The sequence below is a fragment of the Plecotus auritus genome (assembly GCF_963455305.1).
Source record: "Plecotus auritus genome assembly, chromosome: 2".
Lineage (NCBI taxonomy): Eukaryota > Metazoa > Chordata > Mammalia > Chiroptera > Vespertilionidae > Plecotus > Plecotus auritus.
Window position 1 is genome coordinate 107,674,032 of NC_137771.1, and position 22,543 is coordinate 107,696,574.

A 22,543-nucleotide genomic window follows, 5' to 3' on the forward strand; every position below is an offset into this window, starting at 1 on the left:
TAAGAGAAACAGGACAAAAAAAGGGAAAAGTGAGGAAGAGAGTGTTGGCATAAAGGAAAATTTGAGATAGAGTAAAATAATGCTAAAGGGAAAATAAAAATACAATGTAGAACACTAATCCCAAAATAAAATAAGTAAAAAATCAAATTAAATTTTTAAAAGGGTAAAATAATAGTAGTAATAATAATAGTTAAAATTAACAATATAATAATAAAGAAAGTAAAATCAAGTGAGAGAAAAAAAATTTAGTTTCTTCAGTAAAATAAAAATGTGAAGTAGTAAAGGTCATTCACTTCCTCTACTGTTCTGCTTGGCATGTCTATTTCCTTTCTGGTAGTCAGCACAGTATTGAAGTTCCTGTGATTCACCACTCCTCTGTGTCATAAGCCACAATCCTGTTTTCAACCAGGTGGATCTCTCTGTTCTCTTTGGTTCTCAGCTGGCTGTTAGTTGTATTTACACACAAGAATCAATTTCTGATACAACCCCTGGGTGGCAGTGTTTCTGTCTTAATATATGGGGCTAAAAGGCCTCTCCACCCATATTTAGATTTTGCTTTTCCTGCCGCACTTAATACTGGGTTGGAGGGACAAACTGCCCCAGAGCTGGTTTTCTGTTTATCTCTCTTGATTCTGATCCCCAGTTTCCACAAAAACAACTTTCCTCTGCAGTCTCAGTGAGTGTTTTTAATTGGAAGATCCTATGTACTGTACTTAGCAAGCAAAAGTAAGGATTTAAAAAAAAATGGCCAGAAGAGGCACGCAGACTCACATCTTTTCCCCCTGGCACTATGTGTGACTTTTTTCCCTTCACGCTGCCTTTCTGGGCCCAGTCCAGCTGTGAGTTAATATCTAGAGTCCCCTTCTGCCAGAAGCCCTGTGGACCCCCTTCCACATTCAAGGGCTTCACTGATCCCAATGGTTGTGGACTTTGTGGGGTGCAGTCTTCCTCTGAGACTCTAGTTCTCGCACGCATTTCTCCCTCCAGCCTTGATCCCAAATCTCACCTTTCTCTAGGTGATATCTGACCTTTCTGTCTGCGCGTTGCCTCACCAGCTGTGTTTAATTTGCCAGTTCCATGTGGATGTTGTTCAATTCAGTTGTTATATCTGCTCTGTGAGAAGGCACAGGGCCTGTCCACGTTTTTGGTGCCACTTTGTCTCCCTCTGGACAGCCCGCGGTTGGGGAGGTTGGAATTCCAGTGTTCATGGGTTTGCAGCTGAGGCAGCTAGTCCCTGGGCATTGTGGTTGTAAGGTCCCAGGAGGTATCCAAGGTCTCCCCCGTTGAAGGTAAGGCTGGGCTTCTGATCACAGCTGGTCTCCCTATCACAGCCAGTCTCCCTTTCAAGATGGTGTGGTCTCTGTGGCAGAGCCAGCCACTCTGGGAGAGATTTCACCAACATTAGAGGCTGCCCAGCCAGGGGAGTTTGGTCTTCCAGTTCCCACCAGTCCCGTGAAATATAGCTGTCCCTCACTGACAAATACAGACACCCCCCGCACGTCCACACACTCTTATTTTGTTCTCTCACTCACTCTCGCAGCCAACCATCCCATTGGCAGCCATCTTGGATCTCTCCACTGTCTGTTTTTGAATCACCACAGAAATATTATGAAAAGAAAGCACATAGAAATTATAATTTTATTATAGAACTAGAGGGCTGGTGCACAAAATTTGTGCACTCAGTGCGGGGGGGTGGGGGGTCCCTCAGCCCGGTCTGTGCCCTTTCACAGTCTGGGAGCCCTTGGGGGAAGTCTGACTGATGTCAGTCGGACATCCTTAGTGCTGTCATGGATGTGGGAGAGGCTCCTGCCACCACTGCTGTGCTCACTAGCCATGAGCCTCGCTTCTGGTGCACTGACCACCAGGGGGCAGATCCTGCATTGAGCGTCTGCCCCCTGGTGGTCAGTGCACAAGGTAACGACCAGTCATTCTGCAGTTCAGTCGATTTGCATATTAGCCTTTTATTATATAGGACTAGAGGCCCAGTGCATGAAAATTTGTGCACTCAGGGGGTCTCTCAGCCCAGACTGCACACTCTCACAATCCGCGACCCCTCGGGTAGGGTCCAGACCCATTGTAGCATGGCTCTGGTTACCCAGGCCTGTGGGCTGAGGGGGGGGGTGGAACTAAGAGGCCAGTCCGCAGCATGGCTCCGGTTCACCGGAGCCTTGGGCAGGCGGAGGGACCAAGATTCCCAAATTGCAGCATGGATTTGGTTACCCAGAGCCTGCGTGCTGGGGGTATAAACCAAGAGGCCAGTCCAATGGCAGCATGGCTCTGGTTCCCTGGAGCTTGTGGGCAGGGGGAGGGACCCAGAGGCTAGTCCAATGGCAGCATGCTGCTGTTCCCACAGCTCCATCCCGCCACTGCGTCGCAGGTGTCCGGTGCCCACAGCTGCCTCCCGCCGCCATGCCATGGGCAGCTGGGACCCAGGACTGACTCCTGTTGCACCGGCCAGGACCCAGGGCTGATGCCCACTGTGCCAGCCGGGACCCTAGTCTGGTGTTTTGTCATCCGTCTGGTGTTTTTTTCATCTGTCTGGTCGTTGAGGTTACGACAGACCCTGGCTTTTTATGTAATAGGATTATATAAGTGTTAAGTTTAATTTTAGGAAGTAGAACAATGTACATCTAGAAAGCTTATTAAAAGTGTAGATTTCTAGCCCTATCTACAGACTCATGAATTTGAGGATAGGGATAAATTTGTGCTTTTAAAAAGCACCTCAGGTGATGTTCATGTAGGTGGTTTTCAGAATACACATTGAGAAAACAGGTGTGAGAATTTTTCAGAAATAGAGAAGATGACAAAAACAGATCCCAGTTACCACCAGGAGATAGACTGAAGAACTCTATTTTTATCCCTCTACTTCTACCCCCCCGCCAAGTGTTTCATATAATAAGCATTCCTGAAAATGAAGAATATAAACTTTTCTAAAATTAATAAATGCAGTGGCTCATAGATCATGACCCAAAGAGAGCAGGCTGTTACTCTGTTTCACATGCTTCAAATTGTGTTATGAAACATTTATTAAGAATGACTTTTGGCTAGAAACTATACTGGAAGCTTTCACGTATATAATCTTAATATTCCTAGGATTCCTGTGACATTCCCATTGTAGTAATTTGGAAAGAATACTTTTGACTTCAGGTAACAGAAATCAAGTTTAAAGTGATTTAAGCCAAAGGAAAAGATACAGAACAAGAGCAGAAATCCAGAGGTGTAGGACTGACTTCAAGGTTGGTTGAGCCAGTCACTGAAGAATGTCATTCAGGACTCAAGTTTTTGTCCATCCCTTCTTTGCCATCTAAAGTGCCAACTTCACCCTAAAGCTGGTTCTCCTCTTGGTCATAGGATAGCTCCTGGTTACAGAGGTGTTATCCTCTCATTCACATCCAGGAGGAAGGTTTGCTGGCTTTTCATAATTCTCTCCGAATAGTAAGGGCCTCACATTAAATTAAATTAAGCCCAAATTAAATCAATGTGGCTTAGACTAGTGTTTTTCAATGTATTTTTATTATTCACTCAAGGAGTCTTCTTAGACATTTTCTTCCTAAACACCCCTTTCCCATGTCATTTTAAGAACATAGATATTACTGTATGTCTGCTTTATACATAAAAGAGTAACTTGATCACCCCAACCTCAGAATGCATGGCCTAGACTAATTCAGGACACCCCTGGAACTGTGGATGGTATCAGCCTTCCTTGGAGCACATGTCCATGTGTGGGAGGTAAGAGCAAAAATGTGAGTTCTGTTAGGATGGAGAAGTAGTAAGGAATGGATTCTGGGTAGGCAAAAAACAGTGGCCACCATTCAAGCTGAGAGACAGAACAGATAATTTGTATTGGTAAGTGGTAAAATAAATTCAGACCAGGATTTCTAACTTCAACTGCAATGCTCTAGTCACTAAAACTTAGTTATCCCTTTTTAGTTTGTCTTGGAGGTAATGTCAACAATGAAGAGAATCTTGAGAGGGACAGTTATGGATTCAAATAATGATACTGTACTTACTGGTTGTGTGGAAAAGTCACTGGAGCTCTGTGAACTTTATATTCTTTATCTTTAAAAGAGAGATTATAATTTCTTGAATACCAGTTTGTTAAAAGGATTAAATAAGCTACACATGTAAAACAACAAGAAAAATGCTTTTGTAAATGTTAGTTCCTTTCCACTATCATTTTTCCTTTTGAAAAAATTAAGTGAAGGCTTAGGAATTCATGGTCTAAAATATATATATTACTAGTGGCCCAGTGCACAAAATTCGTGCACATTAAAAGGGAATTAATTAGAGGAAATATTTTAATATTGCTATTTGCTCTTTCTCTATAATAGAAGTGTCAGAGATGAAAGAAAATTAGTAAAATGTATATGAAAATCTTCCTCCTGTCAGAGTCTGGGGTGCGCTGTGGGACCCAGAGTCAAGTTCCCACCCACCTGTGCTTGCCTCGAAATTGCATGAGACCCAGACCCAGCCGGCTCCCCACCATTGGGCGAGATCCATACCTGGCCAGCCCCACCCCCGTCAAGCCCCACCAGGCGAGGGGTGCAGCCTCAGGTCCCCTGGCCTAGTACTGGGGTGGGGGGAGGTGCTGCCTGAGGTCCCACGTCAAGCCCTGCTGGGAAGGGGGCACAGACTGAGGTCCCCCGTCAAGCCCCGCTGGGCAGGGGATGTGGCCTGAGGTCCCCCAGCCTGGCACTGGGCAGGGGGCGTGGCCTGAGGTCAACTGTCAAGACCTGCTGGGCAGGGGGAGCAGCCTGAGGTCTCCTGAGGTCTCCCGGCTGGGCACCGAGGCAGGGGGTGTAGCCTCAGGTCCCCCCCCCTGGCCTGGCACCGGGCCAGGGGGCACACTTTGAGGTCCTCCATCAAGCCCTGCTGGGCAGTGGGCGCAGCCTGAGGTCCCCCGTCAAGCCCTGCCGGGCAGGGGGCACAGCCTGAGGTTCTCAGTCATGCCCCACTGGCCGTGGGGGTGTAGGCTCAGGTCCCCCAGCCCAGTCCCACGCAGCCTCAGGTCCCTGCTGATTGCTGGTTACAGGAACCCTGCCTCCGCTGTGGGAGCAGCCATCTTGTGATGGTGTGCGGGTTAATTTGCATATTATCTCTTTATTATATAGGATTGTTAGAATTTGCAAAACTATTTAAAATTCATCTCCTACTCCCTTTCAAACGTTGTTTATTTTATACAGAATGAATACTGTAGTTAGCATACTTTTGTAATTGTCACATTCACAACTTCAGGAAGATGATAGCTCTCTACAACGTAAGCTCTATAAAGATGGGAGGGAAAGTGTATTTTCAATGATTTGTGATGTGTGCTGGTTGCAGAGAAGCTGAATGTTGAGTGTAAAGGAAGTTTATAAATTGCTTTCAGTTTTATGGTCATGATCTTCTGGTCTGATATGAATTTTCATCTATTCTTTATTTTCTAGGACAAATCTATTAGCACTAGTTTACCTGTCCTAGATTTAATAGATGCCATTGCACCAAATGCAGTTCGTCAAGAAATGATAAAGAGAGAAGACTTCTCTGATGAGGACAAGCTGAACAATGCTAAGTAAGCTTTTATTATTTGTATTAGAACATAGTGGCTCTTTAAATTCTTAAATCCATGCAGGTAAGGTTAATATATCTTTAAGATTCACATTTTTAAATACAACTTGTATAGGGAATATGATTTAACTACTCATAAACTTAACTTTTTTGTAAAGTTAAATCTTATAAAATATTTCATTCTTTTATTAACATACTAGAGGCCCAGTACATAGATTCATGCACATTGAAAAAAAGTTAATTAGAAGGTGGCCGGTGGTGAGACGGGCCTGACACATCCTGGAGCCAACCTCCCATGGTCCCTCTCTGGCCAGCTGCACCTGGGGCAGCGCCAGAGCTTGAAGGGCGTCTGTGGAGTGAGTGGGGTCCCTCCGGCAGGTGGGGTCCCTTGGCCTGGCCTGTGCATATCTGGCCAAAACTGGCAGTCCAAACATCCCCCAAGGGGTCCCGGAGTGCGAGAGGGCACTCTGCAAAGTTGCTGTTGCTTGGCAGCTCATGCATTGAGCGTTTGCCCCCTGGTGGTAATTGTGTGTCATAGCTACCAGCCAGTCACTTAGACTTCTGCTACACCACAAGCCACGCCCACCAGCCAATCAGGAGCGAATATGCAAATAAACCCAACCAAGATGGTTATGGCCACAGCAGGAGGGAGGCTTGGGTTTCCCTGGCAATGGAGGAAGCCAAGCTTTCTGCTTGCCCTTGCCGGCCTAGGCCTCCACTCAAGGCTACAAAGTTTCAATAATAGAAGATACATAAATCCAAACAGAAATGGCGGCAGCCACGGAGCTGCAAAGAGCAGGAGGCTAGGGTTACCCGTGGTGATGGAGGAAGCCAAGCTTCTGCAGCACTGGCTGGCCCAGGCCTCCGCTTAAGGCTACAAAGTTTCAATTATAGAAGATAAATCCAACAGAAATGGCTGCCGCCACAGAGCAAGCAGAAGGCTTGGCTCTGCTCCAGGCTACAAAGTTTTAGTTGTAGAAGATAAATAAATCCTAGATACCAGGGCCTCCACTTGGGTCTCCAGGGGGCGTGGCTGGCCTGCAAACCACCACAGGCCCCTCGCCCAGGCAGCCCCACGCCCCAAGGGAACCCCCACCCTGATCCGGGACACCCTTCAGGGCAAACCAGCTGGCCCCCACCCGTGCACCAGGCCTCTATCCTATCTAATAAAAGAGTAATATGCAGATTGACCATCACTCCAACACACAAGATGGCTGCCCCCATGTGGTCAAAGATCCTGCCCCCATGAGGACACAAGATGGCCACTAGAAGATGGCCAGCAAGGTAGGGCAGTTGGGAGGGACCAGGCCTGCAAGGGAGGGCAGTTGGGGGTGATCAAGCCTGCAGGGAAGGGCAGTTAGGGGTGACCAAGCCGGCAGAGGAGGGAAGTTGGGGGCGACCAGGCCTGCAGGGAAAGGCAGTTGGGAGGGACCCAGGCCTGCAGGGGAGAGCAGTTGGGGGGAGACCAGGCCTGCAGGGGAGGGAAGTTAGGGGAAAACAGGCTGGCAGGGAAGCAGTTAGGCATCAATCATGCTGGCAGGGGAGTGTTTAGGGGGTGATCAAGCTGGCAGGCAGAAGCGGTTAGGGGCAATCAGGAAGGCAGGCAGGCGAGCAGTTGGGAGCCAGCAGTCCTGGATTGTGAGAGGGATCCCAGATTGGAGAGGGTGCAGGCTGGGCTGAGGAACACCCCCCACCCCCTGTGCATGAATTTTGTGCACCGGGCCTCTAGTGTGTGTGTGTGTGTGTGTGTGTGTGTGTGTGTGTGTGTGTATAAAATGAAAACACAGTAGATAACAAATACCAAGATATTTTTCTTGTTTTTTTTCAAGATATGCCATTTCAGTTGCTCGAAAGATTGGTGCCAGGATATATGCCTTACCTGACGACCTTGTAGAAGTGAAACCAAAGATGGTCATGACGGTGTTTGCATGCTTAATGGGAAAAGGACTGAATAGAATAAAATAAACATTTAATATGATTTTCTGCCACATTAACACATGGAATGCCTCACAGTTTACAGAATTCTGAAATGTAATAGGTATAAAAGCAGAGGTTACTTGTATGCTCAAAACAATTGTAAAATTCGTTAATGAATTCAGTATCCTATTCATACTAGAGTTTGTCAACCTTTTTGGATAACACAATTAATTTACTAGTAGATACATATAATAGAATATGTTCATCAAGCCGATATTTTGCAATTAAATTATTTTCATTTCCGGAAAGTCTCATTAAAACAAGACTAATTTATTCTTTTTCATGGTTCTAAAAGATCAATACAAAATTTTTTGCAAGTCCTGTGAAATGTGTTTTGATTTTGTTAATTTTGATCATGACTGCATTAAAAGTCATAATTCAGTTTCATCACTTTGTTTTCCCCCATGTGCAGTGGTCTAAACTTTAACTTTTCTGTAAATTTCTATATTGTCTAAAACTTTTAAGTGACAAGTATTGTTCTAGCAACATTAAATTTTTTTTTTACATATGAGAACTAATTCCTGAAGAAATCCCAAAGTTCATTCTCTTATGTAAGAAGCCAGAGCTTTTTACTTAAAACTTAATTTCAACTCCATTGATACTTTATATATGCTTGTTAGGTAATGACAGGCAGCATATATATGTTGGCAAGATGTTATTAGGGAAATATATCTGTGTATGTATATATTTTGCACCAAAATACCTGGGTTTTCTTAAACGGTATGTATAATTGGTGAGTTAGCCAACCAATAAGTATTTATTATGCCCCCACTGTGTGTACTTTTCAGTTTGTAGCTATTTGGTACATGAAAATTGCTTTTAGAAATATTCATTTTTGATGTGCATATGGTAATTTGTGACTGACTTCTTCCAGATATTTAGAGCCAAACTTTGGCTACAGGATTTCAAAATATGTTGATGCTATAATGTTAGCTTCATGTTACAGATGCTAATTTTGATCTCTACTGAAGCCCTAAATAATTTAGAACATGCCAACTGAATCTCTTTAGCAGAAAGTAACACAAAGTATTTTTTAACATAGAGCATTTTCATGTTTTTTTTTTTTTTTTTCTGCACCCTCCTACAAGTTGGCAATGTTTGGTAAATGCTTGTGTTGCTTAGGAACAACTAAGTCTGAGACCTATTTTTGTCTCAATTTTTAGGAGTGGAAAGATTCTTTACTAACAGTTGAATTCAGAAATCTGCTTTCTTTATCTTCCACTGTCAGTACCAGTGAAACTGCTGTGCAACAAAAATACTGTCACTTTATGTCAGTATGAATGAGAAGTCTAACTTCCCTTTTACCATTGATTAAAATATACATGTTGGTAAGAGAGCCTGCTCATGTGTTTAGAATTTTCACTGGAATTATGAATAGGGGGAACTATGAAGTATATTCTTCTATAAGAGAGATTTCCTTTCCTTTTATATTTTAATGATTTTTTTTCCTATATGATGATTAAGATATGTTCTTGCTCTTTTGTGAGACTATTTAAATCATGTTTCCCCTTTTGATTTTTTTCACCATATATTTACTAAGTTATCTGATTTACATGAAATTTAGCACTTCAGGGTGTTCTTTTTCTCACAAAGTATATTTAATAAAAATTCTGTGTATGTACGAATGTGTCAGTATTTATTTTATTTAAATCAAAATATATACCCCTGAAAATTAATCTCTCTATAAAAAAGCCTGCTGCAACCTTTGCAGCAGGGTTCAGGATCTGAAGGAGGGGCTGACACACAAATGAAAATGCTATAGAAGAAATACGAATTTAGAAGGCATTGGACACTGGGGTGGTGGGGGCTTGCACAGGGTGGGAATGGCTAGGGGGGTGGTCAATTGGGAAAAAAGGAGACATATGTAAAACTTTAGACAATAAAAAAAATTTGAAAATCACACACAAAAAAGGCATTGGGGGCCAGGTGGAGACCTCTTTCTTGAGGAGAAACACCGACTTCTGGCCTAGTCTGCTATTTATTTACCTGAATACACATTTGCCCTTTAGCAATGCATACAGGCATATCAAGGGTAAAGTTTGGTAAACAGTAAGAGGATTATCAGGTTAGGGAATTGTCTTGAGCCACCACTATCTCAACAGACAAGGTGCTTAGTGTCAGTCCTGCTAACACCCAAGGTCCATTGGCCTTCTGCATTCCTTGGTGCACTCTTGTGACAGGATGGGCAAGCGGTGGCTTCCAGCAAAAGCCTAATATGCAAATTGTCCCCTTGGGAGTTTGACTGGGAGACCAGGAGTTGGGCAGCCAGGGAAGGGAGGCACCGGCTGGCAGCTGGAAGGCCGTGATTGGCCCTGATCACTGGCCAGGCCTAGGGACCCTACCTGTGCATGACTTTTGTGCACTGGGCCTCTAGTCTGGAAAATAAGGTTATTTTCCAGAAAAGAGAAAATTACTAAAACAAAATTCCTAATTCTTTAGTTAGTAAAAATAATTGCTTAAAACTAACTATTAAAACAAAAACCACTAGATTATTTTGGGAGAGTGAAGATCGTTCTATGGTTTTTTAACATGAAGAAATTTAATAGAGACCAGCAGCATATTACTACACATTTAGTTTATGTGGAAGTAATTATAGTGAATCAACCAATCCAGTAACATAAATTTGCCTATTATGATCCTGGTATGACATTAGACACTGGAGATTCAGTCAAGAAAAATATATAACTTCACGAATCTTATATACTAGTGAAGAGAGACATGTGATAAACAAATGGGAATTTTAGATAATGATAACTGTAGTAGAAATAAAATGGTAACATGATAGAGACTGACTTGGGAACTAGGGTGAATATTGTTTTAGTTTGGGTGGTCAAGGAAGATCTCTTTAAGGATGTGTGTTTGGACAGTATAAATGACTGGAGGCCTGGTGCACAAAATTCGTGCACTGGGTGGGGGGAGTAAAAATTTTACCAGGTAAACTCACACACAAAAACCCAAACATGGCCACAAATTTACAGTGAGCAACTTTGACATTTCACCAAATACACAGACTTGCAACTGAATCCAACAGTATAGAAGGGGGAGATTTATGATCTACTAGAGATTTTTTGTTTAAGGCTAAAATGGGCCTGGTCAGTTTTTCTCAGTGATTAGAGCATTGGTCTGCACACCAAAGGCTCTCCGGTCGATTCCTGGTAAAAGGCATGTACCTGAGTTGTAGATTTGTTCCCCAGCGGAAGTCTGGGTAAGTTTGGGAAGAAACCAGCCGATGTCTCTCTCTCTCTCTTCTCTTTCTCTCTCTCTCCCCCCTCCCCCCCCCCCCGACTCTCTGAAAAAGCAATGGAAAAAATATTTTCAGGTGAAGATTAACAACCACCACAAAAGACTAAAAGTAAGGTGCAAATTGACTGTACCTTTGTGATGCCCACCAGCCAATCAGGCCTGAGTATGCAAATTAACACAACAAAGATGTCACAAGATAAGGGGAAGGGAAAGGCATACATTTGCAGAGGATAGAATAATGTTGCAAGATAAGGGGGAGAGAAAAAGGGGGGTATCAGGTGGGCTTTGACCTTTTAAACTGATACTATTTTATTAGTGTAGATCTTTTAGTCCATGAATTTATTGTTCAAACTTCGTAGTACAAGAACCCACAAGGAAGGGTCCACGCTCCAACTCCATGTTTCACTTTGAAGGAAGAAAAGACCTCTTAATACTCTGGATTGCCTGGTAGGTCTGTCCACTAAAGTAGGCCGGAATTCCCCTGAATCTAAGAAATTAACCCAGCCCCTTGTGGAAGTCCAGAGGGGATAACCTAAACCCAGAAGCTTGAGTAGACTTAAAAGTGTATGAAGAAGCCATTGAAGGGCTGTGATGCACAGTCTATCCTAAAAACGTGCTTATCCATGATTACGTGACAATACACTTGAATTACATGCGCATAAACGTATGAATCAGGAATGTTCTGCCTTTCTACTATCACAAAGGAGTTAAGAGTCTTCAGAAATTCGGGAAGCAGGGATGTCTGGCAGCGCGGCGAGGCAAAGGGCACAGGGACAGGACATGACCCCACGGTCACACAGGGGTGTCCATTGACCTGAGCCCTCATGGTTCAGCCGCCCAGCGGCCTGTGGGCTTCCGCGCAGCAGGAGGCGGCGGGGAGGTCCTGGCGCTGAGCTGTGCTCCTCTGCCCGAAGCCTTCCAGGTCAGTCAGCACGCCAACGGAGACTTGTAGGCACAGACTCACCGACAGGCCCCGCCCACCAAGACTGGCCCCGTCCACCGCTATAGGCCTGGCTCCGGCTGCGTCGCTAACGTGGGGCGGAGGGTGACAAGAAGAGTCGCGAGAATTTTCTGGGGGCGCCGCTCGGCAGGCGGACCCCACTGTCCTGGACCCCGACGTTTGCAGAGCCGCCTCTCGGGACTTCCTACACACCTCTCCTTCGGCCTCTGCCTGGCCCGCCGCCCCCCCCCCCACCCCCCCGCGCGGCCCCTGCGGCTCAGGCACGGCCCCGCGCTCCGCCGCCCTGGCGCCCGCTACTTTGTCGTCCCCAGACCGGCGCGGACCGGCTCGGCCGGGGCGCAGGCGGCTGGGGGGGGGTCGCTGGCCCTGGGGTCGCGCCGGTGCCGCCACCGACCTGGGGCTGTCGGTGGAGGGCGAATGCTGGCTCGCAGGAGACGGGACGCTCTTCGGAGCCAACGGGCCGCGCGCGGAAGCAGCCGTGGGGCCGACCCATCCCTTCTCGGGCCCTGCGGCGGTGTGGGGCCCCGGGTCGCGGCCCGGGTCTCCTGGCCTGCCCCCTTCGTGGGGCGCGGCGGTGGCGGCCCTGTGTCCGAGCACGGATCCTTCTGGCGCCTCCTCCTTCTCCCTGCTTTCTTCCCCATCCTCCTCTTCATCGCCGAGCGAGGTGATGGCGCTAAAGGATGTGCGCGAGGTGAAGGAGGAGAACACCCTGAATGAGAAGCTTTTCTTGCTGGCGTGCGACAAGGGTGAGAGCTCGGCCCCATTCTCCGCTCCCGACGCTCTTGTCCTCCTCCACACCCCTCATATTCTCCACAGCCTCAGCTTGGGGCCCTCCCTCTCCTGGCGCTGAGCTCCTGACCCGCCGCCTCCTGGCCTCTCCGGGGCGCCCCACGCCGCCTCTACCCTGTGAGTGCGCAGCTGGCAGCGGGAGTAGTGGGCGCGGCCCTCCAATTGCAGCCACTGTGCCCGGGCGCTGGCCGTGGTCTCCCGTGTTGGCGTCCTGTGTTTAGGTAGCGTTGGGGGCGCGGACCCTAGGATTTTAGCCCTGCCTCTGCTGCTGACCACCTGAATGACCTGGTCTCTCTTTGGGGACTTACGTGTTTTTTTTTTTTCCTTTTTGGAAGCCCAAAGGGCTTGTCTAGTGTGAAAATCCCATGACCTTGCTTAAGGTGCCTCGTGTTTGTGGGCTCTCACCTGTTTTTTCTCCCACGCTTCATTAAAACTCTTACTTTGTGTTAACAGTATTTTAAGTTCAGCCGCCCAGTGCCTTGGTGTACAGTGACTGTTGACTGGAATTAGATATGTCAGAATCCTAGGTGGAGACAAAGACAGGACTGAAGAAATAGTCCCAAACTTTCTCCAAATTTACAGAACAACTTTGTTCGTGCTTTTTATTAGAGAGGAAGGTTTATTGCTTCTGAGCCTTCTTTGAGAAATAAAGGTAGTGCAAAATAATTACAGGGCAAAAATGTGGAAGATATTTAATATTTTTCTTTAAAAAAAGATTCTTCACTTTTATGGCTATATAAAGTCTCTTCACTCAAGCATGCTTTCTTTTGTTGCATATAATAAAAGGAATGAGAAATTGATTGCCCTAAGACTAATTTTACTTCCGGTGTGAAATACTGTACAATTTCTTTTTCTGCATCTATTGAGTTTGCCTTTGTTGACCTTAAAAATAAAAGTTATTTTACCAGCAAAAATGGGTTTATTTGGGAACAGGAAAGAAGTGCAATTCAGGACAAGTAAGCTATAGCAAAAGCCATAGGCAAGGCCAACAAAGGAAAGGAAAGTTTTATGGAGAAGAAGAAAGTTGGGAGGGGTAGTTTTGAACAAAAGTTCATTGGAGACAATTGAGAGTTAAGGGCGATGATGGTTTCTCATTGGCTGGCGTGATAAATTTCTTGCAGGATGATTTCTCATTGGCTGGGATTGTCAATTTCTTGTAGGAGACCTAATGTACATCTTTTATGTTGGGGCCTACCATTGATGATTCTTTCCTGTTGAGGATTTTCTGTTGGGTTCTGTAATTGGTAATCAATTCATCCTATAATTTGACTTCTGGTACTGCATATGAGCACCCGCTCTGGCCTGACACTATTTCAAGTAAGATTTCCCTTTGTTAATTTTCACACCTTCCAATGGCCATGCTCACTTAGAAAACTCAGTTTAGGATCATGCAGACTTTGAGAACATAAACTCAAAGGGCAGTTTACACTATGAAAAGATTAGCTACAGAGGCTATTTTGTATGTGCGACATTTTTAAAAAAAATATTTTTATTGATTTCAGAGAGGAAGGGAGGAGAGATAGAAACATCAAGATGAGAATCATCCATAAGCTGCCTCCTGCACTCCCCCTGCCCCGCCCCCCCTGCCCCACTGGAGATCAAGCCCACAACCAGGGTATGTGCCCTGACTGGGAATGAACCATGACTTCCTGGTTCATAGGTCAATCCTCAACCACTGAACCACCTGGTATTTTTAATAAGTGTCAGTCTCTAACCTCTTACTGCTTTTGAAGTAGGATTTGATTTACATAATCTTTTGCAAATACATTGACTTATAAAGGCCATCTATGTCAGCCACTTTTATGTTCTTATGTAATAGTATTAAATTATATTATGAAAACATTCCTTAAAATCCACCATGGACACAACTTTGAATTGTCTTGGAAATGTAAAGAAGCATAATATATGTCTATAACCTCACAAAAATCATTGTAGATTAGGTAAAATTGTTTAGTATTACTGGAGTGGATTGTGTAAGGTCTTTTTCCTAAAAAAATTCTCTGAGAGAGGAAATGGAAGATTGTGTTGTACTAGAATAAATAAATCACTGCTGCATGTCCTCCAGCTTACTGAGCTGTGGTTATTTTAAAGCAAACAGAAAGTATGTCAAGAAAGGGAATTTGATGTTCCTGTCAAACTGAGGAATATGGTTCGAGTAAGTACTTGTATGTTGTGTGTATTTAAGATTATTGCATGACATATTTAAAACAAAAGAATGTTTTGATATATGATAGTTTTGTAGCCTGTCCAGTAGTGCAGTTGAAATAGTTTGGTACCCTCTGTCAGTTTCCCATTTTATAAGATCATTAAGATTTTTGGGGAGATTTGGCTTTTGGGGGTGGGTAGAAAGTAAATATGCATGCTTTTTTGCCCATATAAAGTAAAAAAAAAAAAATTAAGGAGAGAGTAAGTAGGTATTTTCTGTTTCAGGTATGTTAAAATGAGCTCTTGGGTTAGGTTGAGGAAAATGGCTCATTTCTTACACTATGGTATTCTTTGACATGTAAAAAATAAATAGGAGTTATAGCAGTATTTTTTCACATGTTTGTATCCACTAATATTATTAAACCTCTTTTGTATCACCCAAACCAAATCTACAAGTGGAAATTTCCTGAAGTAGCTATAGTTTCCACTATTACATTGGAACTTTTATCAAACCAAATGGCAACTATTTGCTAAAACAACTCTTTGGGTTAGAGTGCATATACTTTTCATAGATGATCTCATTTCATCCTCACAACCCAGTGAGCTATATCTGTTGTTATCCCCATTTTACAAATAAGGAAAATGAGACTTAGCAGAATTTTAAAATTCCTTTGCCTAAAGTTGCATTAGTTAGGAAGTAGAACTAGGATATATTTGAGCCTGCACTATTAATCACTATATTATATTGATCTAGTTTTAGTTGGATGAATGAAAATCATTTGTGTTAGAAAAGACATGTTCACACTTGGACTTACTAGTTGAAAATCAAACTCGCTCTCTATGAATGTTTTATAAACCTTTCTGTGGATCAAATTTATCCAATAAAAGTAAAAAACTTTAATAGCACCAGAGCAAATCTACTGTAGAACATCTATGTTTCTCATCCTTTTCATTTAGAAATCTTACTCTACATATACAACATGTTCATAATGTATTATATTTGGAAAAAATTCCTAAAGTAAAAATTGTGGAGATGAGGTGGTTATGTGTATGTTAGTAGATGAGTGGGCCTTTGAAAGATATGTACAGATTAAGGAGTAAAGAAAAAACTAGAAAAGAGCCTGGCCAATGTAGCTCAGCTGTTGAGCTTTGACCCAGCAAACAAGAGGTCACTGGTTTGATTCCAGGTCAGGGCACATGCCTGGGGTTGCAGGTTCTATTCCCTGTGGGGGATCCTGCAGGAGGCAGCCAATCAATGATTTTTCTCTCTCATTGATGTTTTTGTCTCTCTTATCTCTCTCCTTTTCATTGGTCTGTCTGTATGTTCACTATTAGTTCAACTTATGACTAAAAGTTTCACTTTCTGAAGTGTTTGATAAGTTTTTGCCATAGAGCATGAGTGTCTATTCGTAGTGCTATGAAGAAAATATTTCTTTTGTGATTAGTTTTCTTAAGGCAACTAAGGAAATGTGGCATCAAGAAAATTATGGTTCAGCTTCATCCAAAATGCATGGAGGGCTTTAAAGTCATTGATTTCAAATAATACCACTCTCCCTGTTTGGGTTGCTCAATTGTTGGAAAATTGTCCCATTCACCAAAAAGGTTGTGGGTTCATTTTCCAGTCAGGTCAGGGCACATACCTAGGTTGCAGATTTGATATCGAGGATCAATGTTTCTCTCTCTCTATTCCTCTCTCTCTAGAAATAAGTGAAAGCATATCCTCAGGTGAGGATTAAGAAATAATAATAATAGCAAATCTATTTGAAATTCCCCCCCCTCCCAAATGTTACTTTTTTTAATTCCCTCTTTTAATCAAGTTTTAGGATTTACTTTTTCTGTATCAAGAAATCATTTTCTTTTTCCTCTGGTTTTCACTCTGTTCTTTTCTGTGGTTTTCTTTTGTGGTGGTTGTTTTGATTTTTTGTTAAATTCATAGATGTCTAAAGAACAACTATTTGCAAATCACTTAAAATGGTTTATTTATATTATATTTTAAAAGTAAAATGAAAAGAAACAAAACCCTGCTTTCTTTGTGTAGTTAATTAGCATTTCTCTTGATTTATTTCCCTTATTACTGCACTAGTTGGTCAGTAGACAAATGATTACCTTTGTCATTATTCTCATTTTTTCCCATGGGTCAACTGTTTTGATGTGGGCTAGAGTTATGCAGAAGGAATTCTGCATGCTCTTGACAGGTTAAAATTATACTTTGAAATATTTTGACTTTGCCCTCTACCAGCATTAATCCCACTCCTGTGTTTTAGAGTTTTGTGAGTTGGGTGTTCCCTGGTCGTATAATCTAAACAGTTTCATTTGTGAGCTAAGGGTGTGTGTGTGTCTGTGTGTGTGTGTGTGTGTGTGTGTGTGTGTGTGTGTTGGGAGGAGAGAAGAGGAGAGGAATTTAGGCATTTTTTGTCAAACATATACACATTAACACTGCTTTTCCAAAGTGTATAAAATGTCTTCATAATATCCTCAGCTTATTACTAGATCTCATTTATAACTATTTTGACGTATGAGTAAATGTGGATATGTATTTGAGATGTAAAACTTTAAGCTTATAATTTTTCTTGCTTTCAGTATGTATTTTTGGACATTCTTTATTGCTTTAAATATCTTCTAAAAGTTTCTCTCCTTATCATTCAGTTATGAGTTTTAAACTAGCAGCTTTTAATGTTTGCAGTTGATGTACATATTATTTTACCAAAATACAAGTTTTTAGGAAAGAAATGTTCACGATTTTGCATATTTCCATATAAAAAAAGAGTTTAGATTTTAATCTTTTAAATTAACAGGCTAAGTTTTCTTTACAGTCATTCACATTTAATATGTCATGAATATTAAATTGTGTTTGTATTTGTTATTTAGGTGACTATTATATGGTTAAAAAGATTTTGGAGGAAAGCAGTTCAGGTGACTTGAACATAAATTGCGTAGATGTGCTTGGGAGAAATGCTGTTACAATAACTATTGAAAATGAAAATTTGGATATACTACAGCTACTTTTGGACTACGGTTGTCAGGTACAAGGCTAGATAATTTTATTTTGTAGCTTCTAAGTTCTGTTAGATATGCCATGTTTTCTTCTTTCTAGTTCCCTCTCTTCCTGCCTCCCTCCCTATCTTCTTCTTTTCCTCCCCCCCTTTTCTCTTTCTTCTCTTTCACTTTTAAATTGATTTTGATGCATAAAAAGTTCTAAAAACAAATCAAAAGCCTATTTTTCAAAGTATAATATTTTTACTTGATTTATTTTTTCTTCCAACTTTTACGCCCCTCCCCCACCTTATGTGTTTTACATCTGACAGAAAATTACCATAACTTATTAAAGGTGACTTTGTTTTTTTTTATTTATATTATGGTAATATTATAGGTACATAATATTATATATCTAAAAATATACAAGTGTTCTAGAAGTGTCAGGGGAAAAGATTTTTCTGTGACCCATATAATTTACAAGCATAAGAACAAAATGCTCCTGACTCACAAAGCAATTTTCAATTTGACTCTGATGTTCTCTTAAGTTTTATTAAATTTTTCTTTTTGCCTGAAACTTAATGTTTACTTATAACTAAAGGTGAATGAATTTTTTTAACTGGAAAATACTGACCTTTTATATTTTTATCAGTTAGGGTAGAAGAACAGAGATACATATAAGTCTTGAAAGAATCCAGTCAAGAGATCCTGAAATAAATTTAATCATATTTTTCTTTTCTTTTTAGTTTGCCTAGTAGGGACTTAGCACATTAATTCTGGCTATTTTTCTTTCATATAGTATGATTGATTACTCTGTTGTAGCTTTAACTTAATGAGGCATCCTAATATATAAAGACCCTGGGTCACAATGACCAGTAATGACCTAGGCTTGACCAATTGGAAGTCAGTCCTGCAGTCAGTGCTGGGTTGCCACGGCTTCCGCTGACTGCTTCCACGGCAGGCGCGGTGCCCCAGCACTGACTGCTGAGGGGGCTACGAATCGGGGCCAGAGAGAGGCCTGAAGAGAGAAGCAGGGACTGATCTGTTGCCTCTGTGGCAGCATTTGATCAGCACTTGCTTCTCTCTTTCTCTCCTAGTCTGGCCAACAGCCGTACCTCCGTTTCTCTCCAGGCCTCCACTGGGGCTACTGATCAGCCTCGCCTTTATGATCAGGCCCCGTTGATAGGCCCAGAGACAATGACTGGCATAGGAACAGACCAATCAGAACCAAATATGGGTGCTGTGAAGAACCAATGGCTGCCTAGGAGGCAGAGCTTTTGACATTGATTCGCATAGGAACTGACCAATCAGAACCAAATGTGGGTTCTGTGGGGAGCCAATGGCTGCCTAGGATGCGGAGCTTCTGACGCTGACTGGCATAGAAACCGACCAATCAGAACCAAATCTGTGTTCTGTGGGGAGCCAATGGCTGCCTAGGAGGTGAGCTTTTGATGCTGACTGGCATTGTAACTGACCAATCAGAACCAAATGTGGGTTCTGTGGGGAGCCAATGGCTGCCTAGGAGGCAGAGCTTTTGATGCTGACTGGCATAGAAACCAACCAATCAGAAACAAATTGGCCATCAGAGGAGGACAGTTGGGGGCGAGATCAGGCCTGCAGGCGAGGGCAGTTGGGGGGGTGAGATCAGGCCAGTAGGGGAGGGCAGTTGGGGGCAACCAGGCCGGGAGGGGAGGGCATTTGGGGGTGAGATTAGGCCAGCAGGGGAGGGCAGTTGGGGGCAACCAGGCTGGCAGGGGAGAACAGTTAGGGGCAATCAGGCAGGCATGCAGGCTGGCAGAGGCAGTTAGGGGCAACCAGGCCAGCAGGGGAGGGCAGTTAGGGGTGATCAGGCTGTCAGGCAGAGGTGGTTAGGGGCAATCAGGCAGGCAGGCAGGTGAGCAGTTAGGAGTCAGCGGTCCCAGATTGCGAGAGGGATATCCAATTGCCGATTTAGGCCTGATCCCTGTGGTTGGACATTCCCCAAGGGGTCCCCAATTGGAGAGGGTGCAGGCTGGGCTGAGCGAACCCCCCTTTCCGTGCACGAATTTCATGCACTGGGCTATCTATCTGTCTATCCATCTATCTATATTGAGTGGCATCAGGAAGCACTCAGAAGATTTAAAAAAATATAAATAGGTTAGTTATATGGACAACATGGTACTATCTCTGTATATACATATTTAGATAGAGAAAGAAGTTGCTTTCCCAGCAATTTCAGTTATCCAGAACATCAATATGACTCAGAAAGTAAGTAAAAAGTACCTCTGAGCAGCCGGAGCCCAGAAATTTCTGACATACAAACTTTGGTCAGAGGAATACTTCTGGAGCCCTTCTTCAAAGTCCATATTGGTTAATTTTAGATTCTTCTTTAACAAACTCAATTATTTAGTTTTCTAATTCATAGAGAGAAGTGCAACAGAAGGGACATGAGGACTACAGAATCCAGTGCCTTTGACTATTTATTAAAGAGGTCAACAGCATTACATACATGGTAATCCCTGAGGGAGCTGTATGTTAGAATAATAATGTTTATAACAATGGCTCAGAGTCAGTAAGGAAAAATTAAATTATATTCAGTGCCCATTGTTTCAGACAAAGTAAGAATATATACAGTACTTCTAAAAGCAGAAAATTTCCATCAAAATAGTTTACATTTCAAAGTTAAATACTTAAAGGCATAGAAAATAAGGTTATAAAGGGAGTCCTGGATGATTCTTGATAAAGGAGGCATTATCGTCTAATAATTATTTTTGTCTTTTTATAGTAATTATTTTTTGACTCTATATATAATCTGCAGTGTATACATGTTTTTTTTTTTCACATCCCTGATTACGTTTGAACATCATAGCCAGCCTATATAGATGTTACATTTTATAGATCAGAAAACTGAGGCTCATGGACTTTAATGAATTACCCAAAGTTCTAAAATAAGGGCAAACCTAAGATATAATCTGATCTTCTGACTGAAATTTTCATGCTCTTTTCAGTTCGCTGTGTCTGTCTCAGGTTATCTATGTCCTATCTACCAATCAACAAATGTCTAAGGCCTTCAATTGGGTGTGATTGTAGAAATGAATAAATAAAACATGAATTCTGTACTAAAGGATATTAAAACTAATTGGACAATGAAAGTACATATGAATTTTAAGTCATTTAAAAAAATCAAAAGTGTATTTGATAAGTGCTAAGGGGTAATACTACTTGAACCTTGTATATTGCTTTGAGTGTTTTCATATATTTTATCTTGTGTTATTCTTATGGTTCTCAACTGGATAATCCCCCTCCTCTAGGCGACATTTGATAATGTATGGAGACATATTTGGTTTCACAACTAGGAGGTGGGTTACTACTGGCATCTAATGAGTAGAGGCCACAGATGCTGCTAAACATCTTATAATGCTCAGGACAGCCCCCACGACAAAGATTTATCTGGCCTAAAATGTCAACAGTAACACTGTTGAGAAACCCTGTTTTATACTTAAACTTTTATAGTTTATAATAAATGTTTTAAAAACATCGAAAAGAGAAGATCACTGTGGATTGGAGCTATTAAGAAAGGTTTCCTGGAAGAGTGTCAGTTGAGCTTTGAAATCTTAATTACTAATATGTATATAGTACTACTATGTGCCAATAACCTTTAATGTATTCACCTTCCTTAATCCTCACAATATTTCTATCAGATAGTTACTGTTATAATCTCCATTTTATAAAGGAGGAAACCAAGGTACAGAAAGGTTAAGTAACTTTCCCAAAGTCATTGTCTAAATGGCAGAACTGGAACTTGAACCTAGGTTCTGGCTCCAGAGTCCATGCTTTCACCAAGTATCCAAAACTACTCTCAAATGTGTAGATAGGTCAGGAACAGGGGATGTGGACAAGAATGTAAACAAAGGCATGTGCAATGTATGTCCTCAAGATAGTGAATTGATTTCGCCTGTGTAAACAAAATATTCGGGGTGGATAGTAGTGTGAAGTATCTGGAAAAACAGCTAAAAGGAAACTGATGAAAATGATCTGATTGCCAGGCTAAGGAATTTGGGTTTTATGAAAGATAGTGGAGTCAAGAAATGATTTTTGAGAAAGGATGTGATATGTCCAGTGGTATTTTAGAAAAACTATTCTAGTGGTTGTGTTCAGTATACATGAGAAAAGGGAAAATGGGGAAGGCTATAACTGTGGTGAGCAGTTTGTAATCCAGACATGAAGAGGTTAAAGCCTGACTGGAATAGTTCCTGTAAGAATGGTGGGAGGTGGGGAATGGCAGATGTGAGAAATGTTATGAAGGAGAATTGACAGAATTTAGTGACTATTTAAATTTGGAGGGGAGAATTGAGAAGGAGTCCAAGATGATTTGGAAATCTTAAAAATGGGTGACTTGGAGGAAGAAAGAAAAATAGGAAATTAAGAATAGAAGTCAATATTGGGGCAGAGAAATGTGAATTTTTAGTTTTGGCCTTGTTTATTTTGGGGCTATCAGGCATCATCCAACAGACAGTTATAGATGAAGATTTCATCTCTAGGGAGTGGTCGGGCTGGAGAGAAGCAGCAGTCATGGCCATGGACACTGTGAGAGTGAGTGAGTGACAACAGAGAAGAGCAGACTACTGGTGCCAGCTCTTTCTCAAGGGACATCTTCTATATTAATAAAGGGCACTAAAAGGGAAGGGTGTCATTGAAGGAGTCAGGACAGTGCAGCATTGTAAAAACTAAAGAAAGAGTTTTAATATGTTGCCTAGGAATCAAGGAAAATGAGGAATTTTTGAAATTCCCATCAGTAGAACTAAGAAAATGATGCACATGGATTTGAGAAGTTTGACAAAGTGAGAGGAAGAAAACTTGAGTGGAAAGAAGATAGAATCAAGTCAAGTTATCAAAGAGTGAGAAAATATCTCATGTTTGGGGAGGTAG

At 42.3% G+C, this 22,543-nt stretch overlaps 2 protein-coding genes across 11 annotated transcripts in view; both read left to right on the top strand.

Moving 5' to 3' along the window:
• PLS1 (plastin 1) overlaps positions 1-9,146 on the top strand; it is a 217,858-nt gene extending 208,712 nt beyond the window's left edge. For 2 of the 4 annotated variants that reach the window (XM_080657190.1, XM_080657189.1), the window contains 2 exons: positions 5,427-5,551; positions 7,377-9,146. In XM_080657190.1, coding sequence (XP_080513316.1) covers positions 5,427-5,551; positions 7,377-7,512 — 261 coding nt within the window. In that variant the 3' untranslated portion in view covers positions 7,513-9,146. The remainder of the gene's footprint in view (positions 1-5,426; positions 5,552-7,376) is intronic. The other 2 variants (XM_080657187.1, XM_080657188.1) reach the window with 1 other exon arrangement.
• A 2,868-nt stretch (positions 9,147-12,014) lies between these two features.
• TRPC1 (transient receptor potential cation channel subfamily C member 1) overlaps positions 12,015-22,543 on the top strand; it is a 189,679-nt gene continuing 179,150 nt past the window's right edge. For 2 of the 7 annotated variants that reach the window (XM_080657193.1, XM_080657194.1), the window contains exons 1-2: positions 12,252-12,474; positions 17,531-17,685. In XM_080657193.1, the coding sequence (XP_080513319.1) occupies positions 12,396-12,474; positions 17,531-17,685 (234 nt within the window). In that variant the 5' untranslated portion in view covers positions 12,252-12,395. Of the gene's footprint in view, positions 12,475-17,530; positions 17,686-22,543 lie in introns of all 7 variants that reach the window. The other 5 variants (XM_080657195.1, XM_080657196.1, XM_080657191.1 and 2 more) reach the window with 4 other exon arrangements.